The following is a 17,547-nucleotide window of genomic DNA, read 5'->3' as shown; positions in this document are numbered from 1 at the left end:
CTCCAAAGGCTTCTTACTCCCAAATCATAAGCTCCTGAGGTCGGTTTAGTTCAACACACAATGATGTCTGTGTAATAGCCCATTGAAAAAAAGAAGTATCTTAAATAATGCATTTTATCTGACAGAAATGGAATACAGCTATATTCAGCTGCAGTTATTGCAGTTCATGAAGCAATACATACAAAATTCAGTTTTCTTGACATGCTGGCTTGATTTTTGCTTGTTTGTTTCTAAGTCAGCTACCCAATTTCTCTTCAAAGTATGAGGATGCTTGTAGAGGCTTTAGGTCATAACTGCATAGCTTCATGGGTAAATTTCACAAAGCATTAGGACTAAATTAAAATGTTATTTTTAGGACCTAATTAAAATGTCTTTGTGTGATGTATAAGTAGATGTTTTATCCACTTTGTAATCCCTTTCTTTACTTTTGGTTGTTTGCCATACACAAGATAAAAATCAATGTAAAAAGCAACACTGAGTGCAAACTAAAATAAATAAGGACATTTCATCACCCTGCTACTTTAAAAAAATCACTATTCCTGTAGTTGAAATAAAACATCAACAGGTTGCTGCTGCTTTTCAGGCATGTCTAAATCTAGGGCAGAGGTTTGCTCTGAAATAGTTTTTGATGAGCTTGCTTTTCATCTGTGTTCAAATACTAAATGTATTCCTGAGTATCTCCAGTCCCACTTTCCAGTGATCATGTAACTTGGATACAGAAAGCTAAGCTTTTATTCTGTGTTCCTTAGAAAACATAATTTTCATTGGGTTTATCTCAAAAGCTTTAAAAAGCTTCAAATTGGTACTTCTTTTTGTAAACACAACCTGTACAATATTTCCCTCACTTCTGAGTGTGCTCTGAAAATGAGAGCAACACAACTCTCCAGAGGTGAGTGCTGGATAGAAAACATCTTTTCTGCATTAGGCAAAAGGTGAGGGAAATATTTTTTTGGGATGCCAGTGTTAGGCAATTGTTGAATTTAATGATTTTAAGTGACTGAAATGGCCTGTGGGCCATGAACATATGGTCCAATTTGCATTGAAAAACCACACTTCTGCTGGTTAAATAACCATTAAGTATAAATACAAGAGTGGATGTCATACTCATGCATATGCATGAGTTTAAAGTTAGCTTCCCATGGCTGAATCAGGTGATTATAACTCTACATAACTCAGCACAATGGAGAGTATTTGTGAAGAGTCTCATTAGCACCAGCTCATTTTTTATTGCAAACCACATTGCAGTGTTAACATTTTAGTTCATTTTTTTTCCCAGTGGCAAATAAACAGAATGGATATTTCCTGTCTTTTGAATGAGACATGCCAGTAGCAGATACTGCAATGATGAGCTTAATATAAATAATTACATAGATATTAGCTTTGAATGCAAGTAATTAGTTTTGCATTAATATGTTGCTTGAGACTTCTTTTCTGTTGGAATTAGTTAATGATTTTCTGGATTTGCATATTCCTAATTAGTCAGTTTTAAATGTTAGCTATATACGAATTGATGTTTCATATATTTTCCAATTTTTTACCAGGCACATTTAATTTATAATTAAGAAAAGCATTTATAATCTACTGTATGTAAATAAATAGATTGAACCTGGGAGTTGTGGCAGATCCCAGTAATCATGATGTTTTACAGAATGTCATCCAGTGCACAATTTTCCTATTGCATCTGAAACTAAACAGATGTGAACTAATTAGTACCTAATGTGAGTTAATATGCAAGGTGATATTCTTACAGCCTTTGAGGTATATTCTCATCTTATTTATTTTTCTGATCTAAAATTATTTTGATGATTCCAGAGTATCCCTTTGGATTTTTATTATTGTGCTGAAAACATAAAACAGACCTCAAGAAGACCCCTGGTTAATCTTACTCCTAATGCAACCAGTAGTATAAACTGGAGACATCTTCACTGTTCTCAATAAATCCTGCACACTTTAAAATAACTGGTACACAAGTAAGGAAGAACTTCTTTCTCCATAGTATTTTCAGCAACAATATGAAATCAAGATTTGAAAAAAAAAATTAAAAATAAAAAAAATTTTAAAAATTTAAAATAAAATTTAAAAAATAAATGTTCAAGCATTTGCTTAACTACTAAACTGAGATCATTTATGTGCATAAGTGGTTTATATGATTGTGACCATAAGGCTAAAAAGAACCAGTACTAATACAGCCTAAAGATACATTCTATTCCAGAGACATAACAGGCAATGCTTTCAAGCATCATTGAGTTTAATAGGGGGCTTCAATTTTCAAAACAGAGTATAGTAGAAGCCTATTAATAAGCATCCCATGAACAGGACAGACACAGGGAATTGAACTGGGTCCAAAATCTTACATTTGTACTATAAAAGCAATCTTTCCTGCAACATAAACAAGTGACAATAGGAAAGTCAAACATATTGAACTGTGGGACTAGTTTCCACTGTAATAGAAAAACAAAAAAACCCCAAACAAACCAAAACAAACAACTGGACTACACAATGACAAAAGTTTATGCCTAAGCAGAGCTGTCTGCAGGTTAAGTAATTTTTACTGCCAAAATACCCTCTAGGTAAAGGGTCAGAAGTAACATGAGGAAAAAAATCTATCTAAGATACCTTATTTTTTTTCTCCAGAGCAAGTACAAACTAAAAATATAAAATAATTCATATTTTAAGTATCCCTTGCATATGATTAACTCTAGCAGTGCCAATTTTATACCAATAAAGAGACAAGTATGTTCTCCAACATGATTTTCCATCTATTTTATTGGTTTCTTGGCAGAATCATGGCATTATATACAAATTCTTCAAGATGGACACAATTGCAACATCTTCATGTGCTACTGTTACTAATTAGCTGGTAAAATAGGGAACAAAGTGGAAAAAAATGCAAAGTCTAAACCAATTTTAGTTTGTTAAAACAAATGCACTGAAGTTTAAAAGTCCATAATGAACTAACTAAAGAAAACTTTCATAAGCCTTTTGAAGTAGCATAAACAAAAATGTATTTAAGACTAACACATCTATAAAACACATTGTGAAAATGCAGTCTTTCCAATCCCATTTAAAAGTATATATCTCTCAGGGGTTTATGATTAAATTCTGATTACAAACAAGGCATAAGTTCAGAAGGTTATTATTTTCACTGTGCCAAAATGCACTATTACTTTTTTATGTTTTGATTATGCCCAGTGCATAAATTATACATTTCTAGTAATATGATAGAATTTAACAAAACAAGGTAATAAATGATGTCAGGGAATTTCTATTTTATGAAGCTTTTCAATTATGATTTTCTGAAATAAAATCAACATGAAAATCCAAAATTGCTAAGCTAGCAAGGGTCAGTGTTAGTTCAGAAGTTTGAGATCTTTTTCCTTGTAGGTGTTTCACAAGCAACCACATGGTTAAATAATAATATTATTATGTTTATCTGAATGCATTAGCTGGTCATTTTTTGTATAAAATGCTATTGCTGCTCATTATTTTAGAAAAGTGTTTCAGCAAAGTTCTACTGTAAATCCCCAGTCTGATATCAGAGAACACACAAACATATTTCTATGCCCAGTGGATTAAAAGTAATAAAATAATGCCAAAATCCATATAGTCTCTTACATCATTTCTTGTCTTATTGCAGTAACAGTCAACTTATGAGGTCAGAGACCAATGCTTGCACCATTTCAAAACACAAATTAAAACCCTCCCATGAACTTTTGCACTTGATCTGCTCTGCTTTAGCCCTCCTGTCTTTTACAGAGGTGGAGACATTAATTTGTCTTTTGTTTCCTCTAGGAATCATAATATTATTTGCTTTACTCCCCTGCTGCAAATTGACCTAGAAAAGATTAAATGCATAAAGTTCTGGAGATATTTCTCTTTTCCCTGCACATAAAACAAAGACGACAGGATTCCATCACATTGCTCCCATGAGAGGCACTCTTGGTGTAAGAACACAGTTAGCATAGCCAACTTCTTTGAATTTCGTTTCCACAAATTGATCTGATGTTTCTGCTGTAAAATTCAGTTGCAATGATTTTTGTAGGAAGAAAGAGGAACTTAAGTATATGAGACTCATTTATTTGTATAAGTGATTAAAGAAACTTTTTCAGTATTTTTTCCAGCAATGCAAGTAAGCATGGGATATTTCTTCTTTTGTCAGCTGTCTGAATTAAAGTCTGAAATTAATAAATATTTTTTTCAGTTATACCCTAGATATTTTATTTTCTTTGATTCAGTTCTCTATGACATCAAACTAAACTACAGAATCAAAAGTGTTAATAAATTATGTCATTACATCTTTTTTATTACTTTATGAAAATGTTTTTCTTACTCTTATGAAGGTACAGATCTTATTATGTTTAATAGCCTTCTATAAAACTAGTTCCTTGTTGATCCAGCTTTACATATAGACTTCGATTTTTGTTCTCTTATTCAATATAAAAATAGAGGATGATTGTAACATCAGGGCTATTTTATGTGGAGGGCCTCTTCAATGATTTGGGAGACCTTAGAGCTAGCAAAAAGGCAGGGTCCCAGGCTGCAAAGCAACACTGACCAAAGATAGCAATGAGGGAAGGCCTGCTGCCAGAAAAATAAAGATGAGGCAAGGCTTATAGCCAGGTAAGATAGTAAAGAATTTGGAGGACACCTGCTCTGAAAAAAGGGATGAAGTATTCTTTCAACTTTTGGCTTTACACAGGATGTTCCATTGTGGGAAAGTGTGGTGTCTGGTAAGCAATGTCTGTAGCTAGCATGGTCTTTGTTGTATCTTGCTTTTGAAACCATCCACTTTATCCTGATGCCATGTTTACTGTACACTATAAAAGAGGATCTGCTGATGAATAAAATCAGACATATTATCACTGACTATGTGTCTCACCTGGCCTCAAATTTTTTTCTCTTCTAATTTTTCCTCATTGCATTTGCAAGAATTTTAACCCTTTTTTTAATACAGGGAAAAGATAAGTTTTACTGATACTTTGGCATTAACCCGCCTATATGACATGGCACAAGCAGTAATAGGATCAAAGAAAAAGCTAAACTTGAACTTTAGAAGCAAAGTACTCCAACAACAACTTGTTTTTATATAAGCTGTTTGGGGTTTTTTAAGAGTTTTGTAATCAGTCAGCTTCTTTCCCATTAATTCCTAAGTGTAAATGACTACTGAAGGAAAAGGATCAATAAATACTATTTCTTTTCTTGTAGGATCAGCTGATCTACACCCTCCAGCATGCAGTGGTGACCAGTTCACATGCTCATATGTGCAGCAGTGTTTGTCTCTCACTGCAAAATGCAATGGGACTGAGGAATGCATGGATGGAAGTGATGAAATGAACTGTCCCACCACCACCATCACCACGCCTCTGGACTCCTGCAAGCTGACTGAGTTCCTGTGTCCTTCCAAAGGCTGCATCCCATCCCTCCTGAAATGTGATGGTGTACCTGACTGCCACCTTAACGAAGATGAAGTTGGGTGCCGTAAGTTCTTTTCATTACTATAGTTAAGGCAATGTCTAATTACTTTCTGGAAGCAGTGATAAAAAGAATGAAGTGAAATATTATTTGTATCACATATAATATGTTATCTGGAGAGACAATATGCATTTAGAAATAATTTTGCTTATGCCTTCTTATTCTCTGGCTGTTAACTGTGATAAATGCTTAAAATCTCTTATATTGTACTGCTGTTAATAATTGGAAGCATTTCCATTTTTTTCCATAGATCAGTCACCTGCATTTGCATTGCCTCATCTCTGACTACAATATGACAGTAGATTTCACAGTTCTGTAATTCAGTAGCATTAATGGCAGTCCTGACCTTTCAAGGATTTTGAAATCAAGTCAAAAGTCCATGCAGTAAGCAGCAATCTGTACCCTGACCAAGGAAAAGGGCTCACAGCAAAACATAAAGACAACAGGCTTTGAACTGTAACCTCTGTGAGGTATCATGAAGTTTTAGAGACACAAAAGTGAGTTTCTGCCTATTTCAAAATATATTATTATTGGTAGATTAACTGAAGCCAAATATTTCATTCCACAGTTCATAATTAGCTATGTAGAAAAAAAAGTTTTTCATATATATAAACATTTCTTCTTAAACTTCTAATTCAGCAAAAGTTTTTTAACATTTTATTTCCATCCTCATAAAAATCAAAACAATTAGTAAATTACCAGTTTTGAGGGGGCTAGAAATTCAAGTTCTTTAATATTTTGACATCAAAATTACTGAATATGCATGTAGGCCACTCTACATGCCATTTATTTTAACAAATTACAAAACTAGCATGGATTTTACAGACTAACTGTGCATGCCTTTCAAGGCACTTTTGTGTAGAATTGGGCTCTTGGTTGGCAAAATCCATAATTTTGGATGTATTTATCTTAAATTCCATATGCCCATTGAAATGTAGAAATTTCATGCGTCCCAAATGAACTGCTTCTCATTAATCTTCATTCAGCCCTTTTTACTCCTCAATCTGTTTGCTACTAAAGACTTCCCTGCTATATCCTAGTATATTAACTGTTTTTTTTTCCTAAGCAGTTATGAAAACTGAGTAAGATTTAAGTAGCAAAGTGTTTTGGTTTTTTTTTGTTTGTTTGTTTGTTTGGTGCAGATCAAATCTTCCTGCTGGTTTTAGAAGAATTCAGTTTAGGAATTACTTCCAATTACCTTCCATTCTGTGTGTGCCTTTTCCCTTAGCAATTTTGTTTATTTAAGTAGAACAATAGACAGTCAAAAAATGTACTGGCTTTTGAATTCAAGAAATCATCAGAGAAAATATTCTTCTGGGATAAAGGCCATTTGTAAAAAAATGCATCTTGTGGAGATTAAGTATGAAGTCCAAAAGAAGGCCAGGACAAAAAACAAAACAAAACAAAACAAAATGCAATAGTCAGATCCCAACTAAAACCACAACTTCTACCACAGAAATGCTTTTCCTCATGACTCAGATTTACACAGACAGAATTTCCCGTAGAGTTCACTCAGCAGTTATGTTGTCCAGTATTATGTTAATATTGTTTTATGCCTACTAATGTGGTGGATTTTATTACTTGCTCCTTTTTACAAGAAAATACTGGAACTGCTTTCTAGTTACAGATGTTGTACTTTGGTATCCGTCTTCTTGCTCTCAGTTTTAGTGATGGGCACATTATCATACATATTTAGTCTAATGTTTTTAATTTAATTTTTTAATTCTTGATTATAATAGTGAGGGTGTAAAGGAAACATTAACACCACTGGGATGTATACGTTACTTTTCCACAGACCCCAGCACCATCTGAGTGAAAGGCTTATAGCAATGAATAAAAAATGATTACTCAGTTGTCTGTAGTGTGCCAAAATGAATCTGTTGTAGTTCTGGTAAGATTAAAATACCTAGTAAACAGAACAAATGGTATGCTTTCAGTGGAGCTGTGATATTTTCATAGTTTCTACAGATTTAATTTGTAGCTGGATATATTTTTTATGGATTTTTCATTGGAATTTTGCAGCTTACTCTGTCAGTGTTTCAAGTAAATATGCCCTCTGCTTCTTCACAAAGACAACATGGGAAAATTCAACTTCTGTAACATCTGTACTCTGTGTTTGTTTGTTTATTTATTTATCTACTCAGTAATAAAGTTGAAAGCCTTTGAAGATGAAAGGTTGTAGGAGTCACACAGATGCAGGTTGATATACTGTAGAATGAATCAAGTTTTCCGGTAGTTTTTTAACATTGAGAAAAACAAATACACTGTAGTAACTGCCCTGTTACCTTTTGTTTCAGCCATTAAAGACTGTTTTGATGGTTCTTTGTTATGTGCACCAACTAATCAATGTATAGCAACCTCCCAGCGTTGTGACAGCATTGCAGACTGCATTGATTTCAGCCTTGATGAGTCCAGCTGTTCAGGTATTTAGTTTTGCATAAAAATATCATTTGAAACAAAAAGTATAGTCATTTCCCACTACATTTTTAGGCAGCCCTCAAAGCTGGCTGATTTTCCTGTGCTAAAACTTAAATGAATTCCAGCAGGCATGAATTTTTCTGATGAAAGTGACACAGATAAAACTGTGAGAAAGTGATGGAAAAGAATATAAATAATATGCTTAGTTGACATATTCACTAGGGTTGTTTTGTAAGATATAAACACAACATTCAAAAAGCCTCTGTAGTATCCTATTAACTCATTCTCTTGATTTTAGCTAACTGAATTGCTCAAGTTAACCTATATTTCTGAGTTAAGGGATTTTCTTCTTTTCTTTTTTTTTTTTTTTCTTTTTTTTAAAGTGTAAGAGCAATCCAGGTTGGAAAATGAAACAAACTGTATGGCATTTCTCTTAGCAGAGTGCATTCCCCACAATATTCAGTTTGTTTTGCAATAGGGAAAAGATGGGCTAAGGTAATACCAGTCCAGTAGTGCACATCCAGTTTGAATCTGATTTTTTTAAAAATAAAACAAAAAATAGTATATATGAATAATTAAATTTAGATTCAAAGCATCCCATTCAGTGACACAAAAGCTACTGCAGTTCTTCCCCAAGGCAGTTACAAGGTCTCATCCAGTTCTGCATTAATCTCCTGACTTTAGTGAAGTTGCATTAACTGAGAGTTTAACTCAGTTTTAAATATTTATTTTGAGTTACGTAATAATGTTCACAATATATAGTATGTATTGTAATAATAAAACTCATTTTAAAGGTTTTTTTTTTTCACAAAGAAAAAGTTTTACATTCACTTCTTGGTAGGAGGTACCCACTGGTTTCTCTGGGAGTGAAACTTTCTCACAAATACTTTGTGTATTATGTTCGTTTGTTCTATTTCTTATTTTAATGTGAGAGCATCAGAAAATACCAGTTCTACAATACAGAGAGGATGGTAAATTTGGTAAGAATTATTTTGAATGGAAAGGAATATACTCAAAAATTAGTTCAATATGGAACATCAATTAGTAGACTTGTATGACAGTAAATTACAGGTCTTCCAGTATTCTGTCAGAAAGCAGATATTTGAAGTAAGCAATTCACAGAATTTCTTCTTAAAAATAGATGTGTCCACACTAAATAACCTTGTTGATTTGCCTCAGCAAATAATTTTGTGTCATACATCCAGAATTTTTTAGGTCTGATTTGCCTTTGACCAAAGGTACAGTTTTAGGCAATAGCCAGCTGACTGTTACTCCCCTACTACACTCCCAGGGGAAAATAAAAAGAGGAATAAGGAAGAGAGAATTTAAAGCTGGGAAAAAACCCTCTAGAATAGATTTATATGAAATAAGAATAATGGATAACATACAAATATATGCAAAGATGTAAATACAGAATCCACACTCCTCACATGGTAATTACTTCCTGCTCAGAAAAGTCTCAAACTGGACTTGGAAGCAGACGGAGGTGCCCAAGCCCAGTCTGCAACAGCCTTGGAGGGGCCAAGCTGGTTCTGCTCAGTGAGGAAGGGGAGGGTGACTTGTCTCAGTGACCAGTGTTCTTCCCCACTGAGAGAACAGGATACAGGGACAACAAAGGGAGAAATGACAGACAGATAGACCTCAGCCCAGCCCAAGAGGCCAGGAGCTCTCTTGGGAGCCATTTTATACTGAGCCCCACAGGCAGGAGCAATGTGATTGGTCACTGTGGGTCACCTGACCCACCCTCTCCTCCCCACAGGTGCTGCTGTTCCCTCACATCCCCATCCCCATCCCCATCCATATCCATATCCATATCCATATCCATAGCCCTGGTTCAGCAGCACCTGAAGGTGGGTAGAAGGTCTTGGGTCAGTTTAGCCTTAAGCAATTTTTATCCTGGCCCTCTCAAACCAGGACAAACAATTATTTTCTTACTAGAGAAGACTGAGGGGATTTGGTTTGGGGTTTGAGTTTTTGTTTTTCTCAGGATGTTAAAGTAACTTTCAGTAAAATTAAATCTGATGATGTGGAAATCCATGTCAATGGATGTCAAAAGGTGATAGTAATATATCACTGACGTCCCACTCTATTTAAATACCTTTACTCTTTTTGACTGATTTATCTAGCCTTCATGAGAATATGACTCTAAGTGTTAAAACTCTGGACATATTTAATATAAAGGTTGGTGACACAGAAGTGTCTATTCATCACCCCTATATAAAAGCTATTATTAATGAAGTTGACTTAAGTACTTTATTAAATATAAGTCCTTCAGCTCTTATTTTATCCATTCCTATTTGAATATCAAGTAAGTGGCAAAAGCTCAATTCTGGGGTCAGTTGAAAATCTGACTTGAGAAAGATTAGAAGCCTGTTCAAGTGAAGCATCAGGATTTCTATAGGGTCAAGAGGAGCACACTAACTACAATGTATTTATGACTTGACACTTGTATCACCAAATATCGAGTCAAAAGGAAGAGCTTTTGGAAGTGCTAAGCACCCAAAATTACTGTTCTGAATATCCTGCCATTTTGAAAATCAGACAGTGATAAATATAATAATGGGAGGCAGGCAGAAGGGGGGAATTTAAATTATAATTTTTACCTATATGTTTGCAGTTTGTCCCGAAGAATACTGCAAAAATGGAGGACGATGCATAATCAAGGACAATATTCCATTGTGCCAGTAAGTTTCACTGGGAATGTCATTGTGCTTGAATTTGGGAAAGAGATGGTTTTTTCCTCCAGGGACTAAAGTGACATTTAATAGAAGTGTATTTTTTAAAAGTCTCTGCATGTCTACATTACTTTTATTTACAGTTGTTGAATTAAACCACACTTTGAGAAGAATATTATTTCTCAAAATTTCCTCCAACTTTAATCTGTCATTACATGACACAACCTGTTGGCATGACACCTTAAGTTTTCTGTATCTTGTGTTTCAAATCAATATTTAACAATGCATGCTTCTATGAAAAATTATGCCTTATGTGCAGCAGGTGTTGAAGTAATGTGATAAATAACATACTCAGAAAATATATGTACTTTCATATAGAACACTGTGATTTAGGTCTCAGAAAACACTGCTAATGAGCTGTACATTCGCCAAAAAATCTCTCCTGTTGTAGAATAGAAGACGGTCTCTGCAAGAAGCTTTGAGATTCATTAAGCTGTCTGATTCACAATTTCTCAAGACACAGAAAAAGAGAAAGGGAACAAAAAACATAGGGGAACAGTTCAATTGAAATGGAATGCATCGTGAGCAGAAAACAAAAGGATTGGGAATAGCCAGGAGTTTACGAGTGGTAGATTAAACCATTAATCAACAAGAAAATTACTTGTAGGCATAAGGCGTGGGGGGATTAACTGAGATTTTAAGGATACAAGAGAATTATAAAAATTCAATTTATGTTAGGACTTGCAAATGAAAATAAACCAAATTTGTAAATGTTCATTATCCACAGAAATAAAAGATAGTTGGAATAATAAAATAGTAAATAGGATATTTTCCCTCACCATTCAGCAAGGGACGCGATGTGAATTCTAATGCAAAATATAGGTAATAAGAGCAAAGGCAGATATGAAAATGACCTAAGTGATGGACTAACAACTGCAAGATCTGTATCTGTTTGTGTTAGGGAAATAAGTAATTTCTGTTCAAGAAAATTAGGAAAGTTGTGCATGTTACAAGACTAGAAGGCTTTCTGAAAGCTCTGCCAGTAAAGGACTTGACTGGTGAATAGCAAACAGAAAAGAAAAAGAATAGCCAGATGAACAGTCTGATATCAGTACCATCCAAGGCTTTATAAGGAATTGAAGGAATTGCTCGTACAAATAATAACAGGGAAATTAACAAATTCTGAGATAAGATTCTGCATGATATTTGCAAATCCCACAAGTCAACATCATGAGAGGAAAGAAAAGATTAAAAATGTACCATAAGGGTTAAGAAAGTACAAATATCCCAATTGACATTTCCTAGGGGCAAAAAAAATTAAAACTGTAGAAATTATCACGGAAAAGACAATGCTTTCTTGTTTTCAAAAAAGTAAATTTCCTGCAAAACAAATGATAGACTTAAATGGAGATACCTTCTTTTGAGGAGGTAGAAGGTGAGCTCTGACATCCCACTGTGAAGAGATATCTGTACAACACATGGAAAAGACAAAAGTGGCTAGAAATCTAGATAAAGTTTCAGTATATATAAGAGTAAGTAACAGGGTTTGTGTATAAGGTTGGTATAGTTACTGTTCATGCTACTGAGAAGAGCTTTTCTTAGTTGTTGCATAGTGATTGTAGTAACAACAGCGAGAGCCACAGAATTTGAAAATGTGACTAATGATATGGTGGTGAATGTTCTCCAAAAACATTCATCCTAAACCAAGTGTTAGTAGATGCAGAGCAACAGTGTCTGGGAGTGGTGGTTAGCATCCTACTTGAGTGAAATACAGCTTAATGCCTGCCCTGATCCTTTCTAGTATTTGACTCTTGAGTTAGGTTTAAAAGCCACTTGCACTTGCTTCTCCTATTTTGTCAGAAGAGTACTTGAGGCATGATTATCATGTTCTTACTACTTGGCTGTCCTCTTTATTAGCCAGACTAGGTGGAACTTGAGTCTGAAATGCTCCAGTCACTCTCATTTCCCAGGATGCTGCTCCTGTTTGTCCTTACTGGGTTCTCTCCTCCAGTAGATGTGCAGCCAAGTGGTCTGTGCTGGAGATCAGCTACAGTGGCTGCACATGCAAATCATGATGAGTTGAGTGATAATGGTTCAAATTCTTGCAATTTCAATATTCTGATTTCAAAACTACTCTTTAAATTATATGTGTACTTTCCCCAGTTGTTCATCAAGTGGGGTTTTTTGTGGTTTTTTTTGTTTGGGCTTATTGTTTGGGTTTTTTTGTTGTTGTTTTTGTTTCTTGCTTTTGTTTAGGTTTTGGTTTTAAGTAAGACCACAGACCTCTGGAAACACAGGAAAGAAATGATGAAAAGAAGCAGGCTGCAAAGTGTGTGTTTGAGTGAGGCTTCAAAGACAGTATTAGTACTGAAAAAAAGCAAAAAAAACCAAAAAAAAAACCCAGACCAAAAGGCAACCCTGACAAAAGGAAAGAAAGTATTTTACTGGACTGATAATATATAATTTTAACTCTCATACCCTCTAGACAATATTAATACAATACAATCACATTTTAAATGCCCTAAAATCACATTTTGAGAAAAAAACAAACTATAATCCAGTACTTATCTTTTATTTTATATAAATACACATACAATCTGTGTGTAACATAGTGAATTTCAGACCAGTTACACTGGCAAATACTAAGCAACATAATGAGAGAGATTTTATTATTGTCTGAGCTGTAAGAAGTCTCTCTCCTTAATCAGAAAATGTAATTACATTCACTGGACTGTAATTAAACAATCATATTATATATTAGCAATACATCTTCATTAAGCAGTTATTTAAATTACATTGAATTTGTACCATATAGGTTACTGAGCTGTGGAGATGAGAAGTTCAATGAGTCATTATACATAGATAACTAATTTAGGTTATCTTTGTAGCTGTATATATAAATGATAATTTGGCCCAAAGTATAGAAGCTGGGTTATTTTATTTGCTTCCTTTATGTAATGAAAGTGAAAAATATTACTTGCTCCTTTATCTTTTAGAAAATAATTAATTTTCCAGGGTTGTAAGTTATTCAGAGGAGGAGATTTTTACTTACTCTGCTTAGAAAACTTCCAGGCTATTTGGTCCTCTGGTTTGTACCACTTCTCATTTTAAAATCAGCTCATTATAACCACAAATATTCTCTTTCATGTGCAGAATATTTTCTTCACAGTGATAAAATAACAAGTAGTATTCCACAAAAATTAAAAAGGGGAAAAAAATTACATTTTTCATAGTTGAGCCATTTTCTCAAAATCTGATTTTGTCTTCAAAAGATTAACTTCTGGTAAGCACAGTATGTTTTTGAAGAGAAACCCTGTAACGTGGCATGCAGCTGTAAATAATGCCACAGAAGACGAGCTCAGTACCTTTTCCACCCAAGTGTCTTATGTGCCAAAGGATGGAAATTCCACATCCTCTCTGAGTAATGTCTTTCAATGAGGAGTGAAGGGGATTTCTTCTGAACATGTTTGCCTTTGTTGTACTCTTACATGTACATCATTGGATTTTTGAGGAATGATGGTGGTATTGATCTCTAAAAAATCAAAGTGAGGGTATTGTCTTAATATCCCATAATCTGTCATGAAAATGGAGTGATGTTAGTATTCCCACCTAAGAAAATGAAGTTGTTGGAAGAACACAGCATGTGAGAAGATGAAAATGCAAAGCCTAGAGACTGGAAATATAGACACATCCAATTCATGAGTAAAGGGAGTTTACAATAGAAGATAAAAATTCCATTTGAGATATTTATCCTGGTGCTCTCAGAGATTCCCACCTCAGTTACAAGGAGGACTGCTGATATAGCAATAAAAATAAATAAGCAAAATGTAATAAAAGGATGAACATTAGAAAAATAATAAGTAAACATTAAAATAAAAATTACAACAGATAAAAACATGAATACCAAAAAGAAAAAAGGAAAAAATCAGCCAGAATTTTTAAAAAATTTTGTAATTTTTTATATTTTTCCCTCTTGAACTAAAAGACTTAGAAGTAAATTAATTTGTTCAAGTAGGCTTTACTTATTAAGAATCTTTCCATCGAGCAAAATATCAATTATTTCTTTACAAATGGACACACACTGGCTTTTTCTATTTAGAAGCAGTTCAACCTTTGCTTCTTTTCCTCCTCCTTGCAGACAATAGTATAATCCTGAGGTCAGCTCCTTATATTGGAATAATCTGCTTCATGCAGTTTGCAGCTTCAAGAAATGACAAAAAAAAACAAACTAAAACAAAAAAACCCACAAACCAAAAAAAGCTCCCCCAAACATTGATTTCAGTCAAAGCTATCATATGTATAGGGCAGTTTTGCCACCATCTCCAGGAACATCTTGTGAAGTTCACTTGTGAGTGGTCTGAACCAGATGATTGCTGAATCCAATGATTTTGGAAGTAATTTATCTTTTTCAGTTTCTTTATTCTAAAACTAAACCAAGGTTGTCTCTATGGAACTTAAAGTTTATTTCCATGTAATTTGAAGTTTTGCTCAATTAAATGGATGACTGAACAGACCCAAAGCTTGGTTTTACAACAAAGGTTTCTGATCATCATTCTGCTCAGGTGCTGAGATAGCTCTAGCACCTGGCTCAAATGTTAATTAGACTTTGTCATTTAACTCTTGAGTTTTACCCTTTTTTTTTTTAAAGGAAAACTAAAGTTCAAGGTGTGTGTAAAACTTTAAACAAGCAATATAGCTTAAGGTCATTTACTCTGACAAGTGGACAAAGTCCCTCTTGAATGATGCAGTGCTAGAAAATCTGAATAGCACCAGTAAAGGAAGGGGGTAGTTTAGATAAACCCCATTGGTCATGATGGAAAGCAAACTGTGGTTTTCCAGTGGTGTCTTTATGGTATCTTCGCTGAGTGGGGAGATTTTTAGCTGTATAAAATATCAGCAGGGAATTTCTGGGACAATTTCTAAAGCAAAGAGCCTGGTGAACATTATTCATGTATTTTTCTTGCAAGATTTTGTAGCTGACAGGAGATAACACCTACCTTTTGCAATAATAGTAACTGTGTGTTTCTTTTTGGAAAATGAATCTAGTACCTCATCGACCTCACTGCAGCTTTCAACATCAGTGAGAATGGTATTTGTCTGATAAAAAATGAAGATGCTATAATCTTACTGAGGAATGTATAGGCAAATAAATATAATTTAGCAGATACAGTGAAAATTTCTTTGGCTGTTAAGAGTGCTTATGGGAAAATATTTCTCCTCAGCTGGATTTCCTCTCCTCACAAAATTTAGTATCAGTAGTGTTTAAGAAGCTAAAACTCAGCCTCCCTGATAATAACCCTATATGTATATTTTGAACTTCAGTTCACTATTTAAAAAGGGTCAAAGTGAAATGAGGTAGCTACAAGGTGTAGGAAACCACAGGGACACTTACTAAATATAGTGCACTTTTAGGTCAGAATGACTTATATCTCAGACCTACAAGCATTATTACATTTAAAAATCAGGAAATATATACATCTGTCTATGGTAGGGACAGGCTTGGGATCTGGAAAGTGTATCTGTAAAGAGACTATGCATGTTGAGTAATGATATGAGATATTTTTATATGGGAAAATGTTAATTAATATTGGATACTGGATGCTTGCCAAAGTATGGAGGGTTCCCTGATGGGTATTCCTACAAACTCCAAATGCTGGAGGTTAGGAAATATAAATTAAAAGCTTTAAATCACAATTTGCTTTGTTCAAAACCAGGAAGAATCACTGTAAAATGAATTTGTAAATAAGTTCTTCTCCTAAAACCCCCTTTCCTTCACATTTATGTGGCTACCTTTTGTCCACAGAAATTTTAAAACATCTTTGAGTATGTCTATTTATAGGCACATAAGTTTTTGGATTGCATAAAAAATCCAACAATAATTAACTCACTCTGGGTTCAGATTGTCCTACTTAGCTTGAGTAACAGTCTCTTTTAGACTCCTTCTTCCTGGCTTAGCAGAAAGCAGGAGGTTCTTGGTGTGAAAACCTGTATTCTCCTCTGCTTGTTTGCATTGCAAAACATCATTGCCTAGAATCACCCCACTACTAGAGCCCTCTCTGTAAGAGCTACCTGGAGGCTACTGGTTGGGTGTATCTAATACAATACAAAATGTATCATAGCAGTTGTAAGGGAGACTTCTAGAAAACATATATGCCATCCAGCATGTTTTGGACTTTCACTACAAGTGAGGATGACTGTGATGCAGACAGGTCTGTGCAGAAGACATCAGGAAAGATGGGGATGGTGGTGATCTGCATCTGAGAATGTGTTAGTGTGTAAGCTGTGTAGGAAAGGCAGACAGCTCCTATTCTGTATTAACTCTATACTGATATATACTGATATGTGGCCCACTCAGTCTGACCCACTGGACAGATGGTGTCACAGTGTCCTCAAGCTATCTTGCACATTTTCAGTTTTCCCTTTTGTTCATCCAGTGTGACTATGTCTCCAAGAATTTTACCTTTTGTGCTGTTGCTAGGTGGCTAAGGGATCTAAAAGCAGGAAATTCTACTAAATTAAGAACTTTTGAACCTTTCTGGACAGCTTTTGCAGTATTGGCTGATCTGGAAGCTCTATGTGTTTTAATTTTAAGCACGCATGCAAGCATAGGGGATTTTTCTCAACACATTGAAGGATCTTTTTATGTTTGCTATTGCTCTAATGAGCTACTAGGCTACATCTCTAAAAGGGAAGCAGTAACTATGTACTATTGCCACACATATTTTTATATGTCCTTTAGGGAAAAAGCACATATACACTTAAGGTGCATCTGGTCTGCAAGTCATGTTCTCAATGTACAGAAAGGGTTTTCTCCTAAATATATATATATTGCATTGTATGATATATGTGAACTTTGCAATATCTTTTAAAGTCTGTCAAGTTAATGTAGTTTTATGCATGATTTACTGTATGAGTGTCAACACCAGAGTTACAGGAAGACTAAATATCAGCCAGCTAGGATTCAGAATTCAGTATACTGCAG

The 17,547-nt window shown here is 34.5% G+C and overlaps 1 protein-coding gene across 1 annotated transcript in view; it reads left to right on the top strand.

Moving 5' to 3' along the window:
- MALRD1 (MAM and LDL receptor class A domain containing 1) overlaps nucleotides 1-17,547 on the top strand; it is a 224,265-nt gene that overhangs the window by 171,461 nt on the left and 35,257 nt on the right. Inside the window, exons 34-36 of the mRNA XM_008492748.2 lie at nucleotides 5,206-5,478; nucleotides 7,770-7,895; nucleotides 10,508-10,574. Coding sequence (XP_008490970.2) covers nucleotides 5,206-5,478; nucleotides 7,770-7,895; nucleotides 10,508-10,574 — 466 coding nt within the window. The remainder of the gene's footprint in view (nucleotides 1-5,205; nucleotides 5,479-7,769; nucleotides 7,896-10,507; nucleotides 10,575-17,547) is intronic.

This window comes from Calypte anna, chromosome 2 (genome assembly GCF_003957555.1).
Source record: "Calypte anna isolate BGI_N300 chromosome 2, bCalAnn1_v1.p, whole genome shotgun sequence".
NCBI lineage: Eukaryota > Metazoa > Chordata > Aves > Apodiformes > Trochilidae > Calypte > Calypte anna.
Note: the sequence above shows the minus strand (reverse complement) of the source record. Positions and strands in the feature narration are given on the sequence as shown.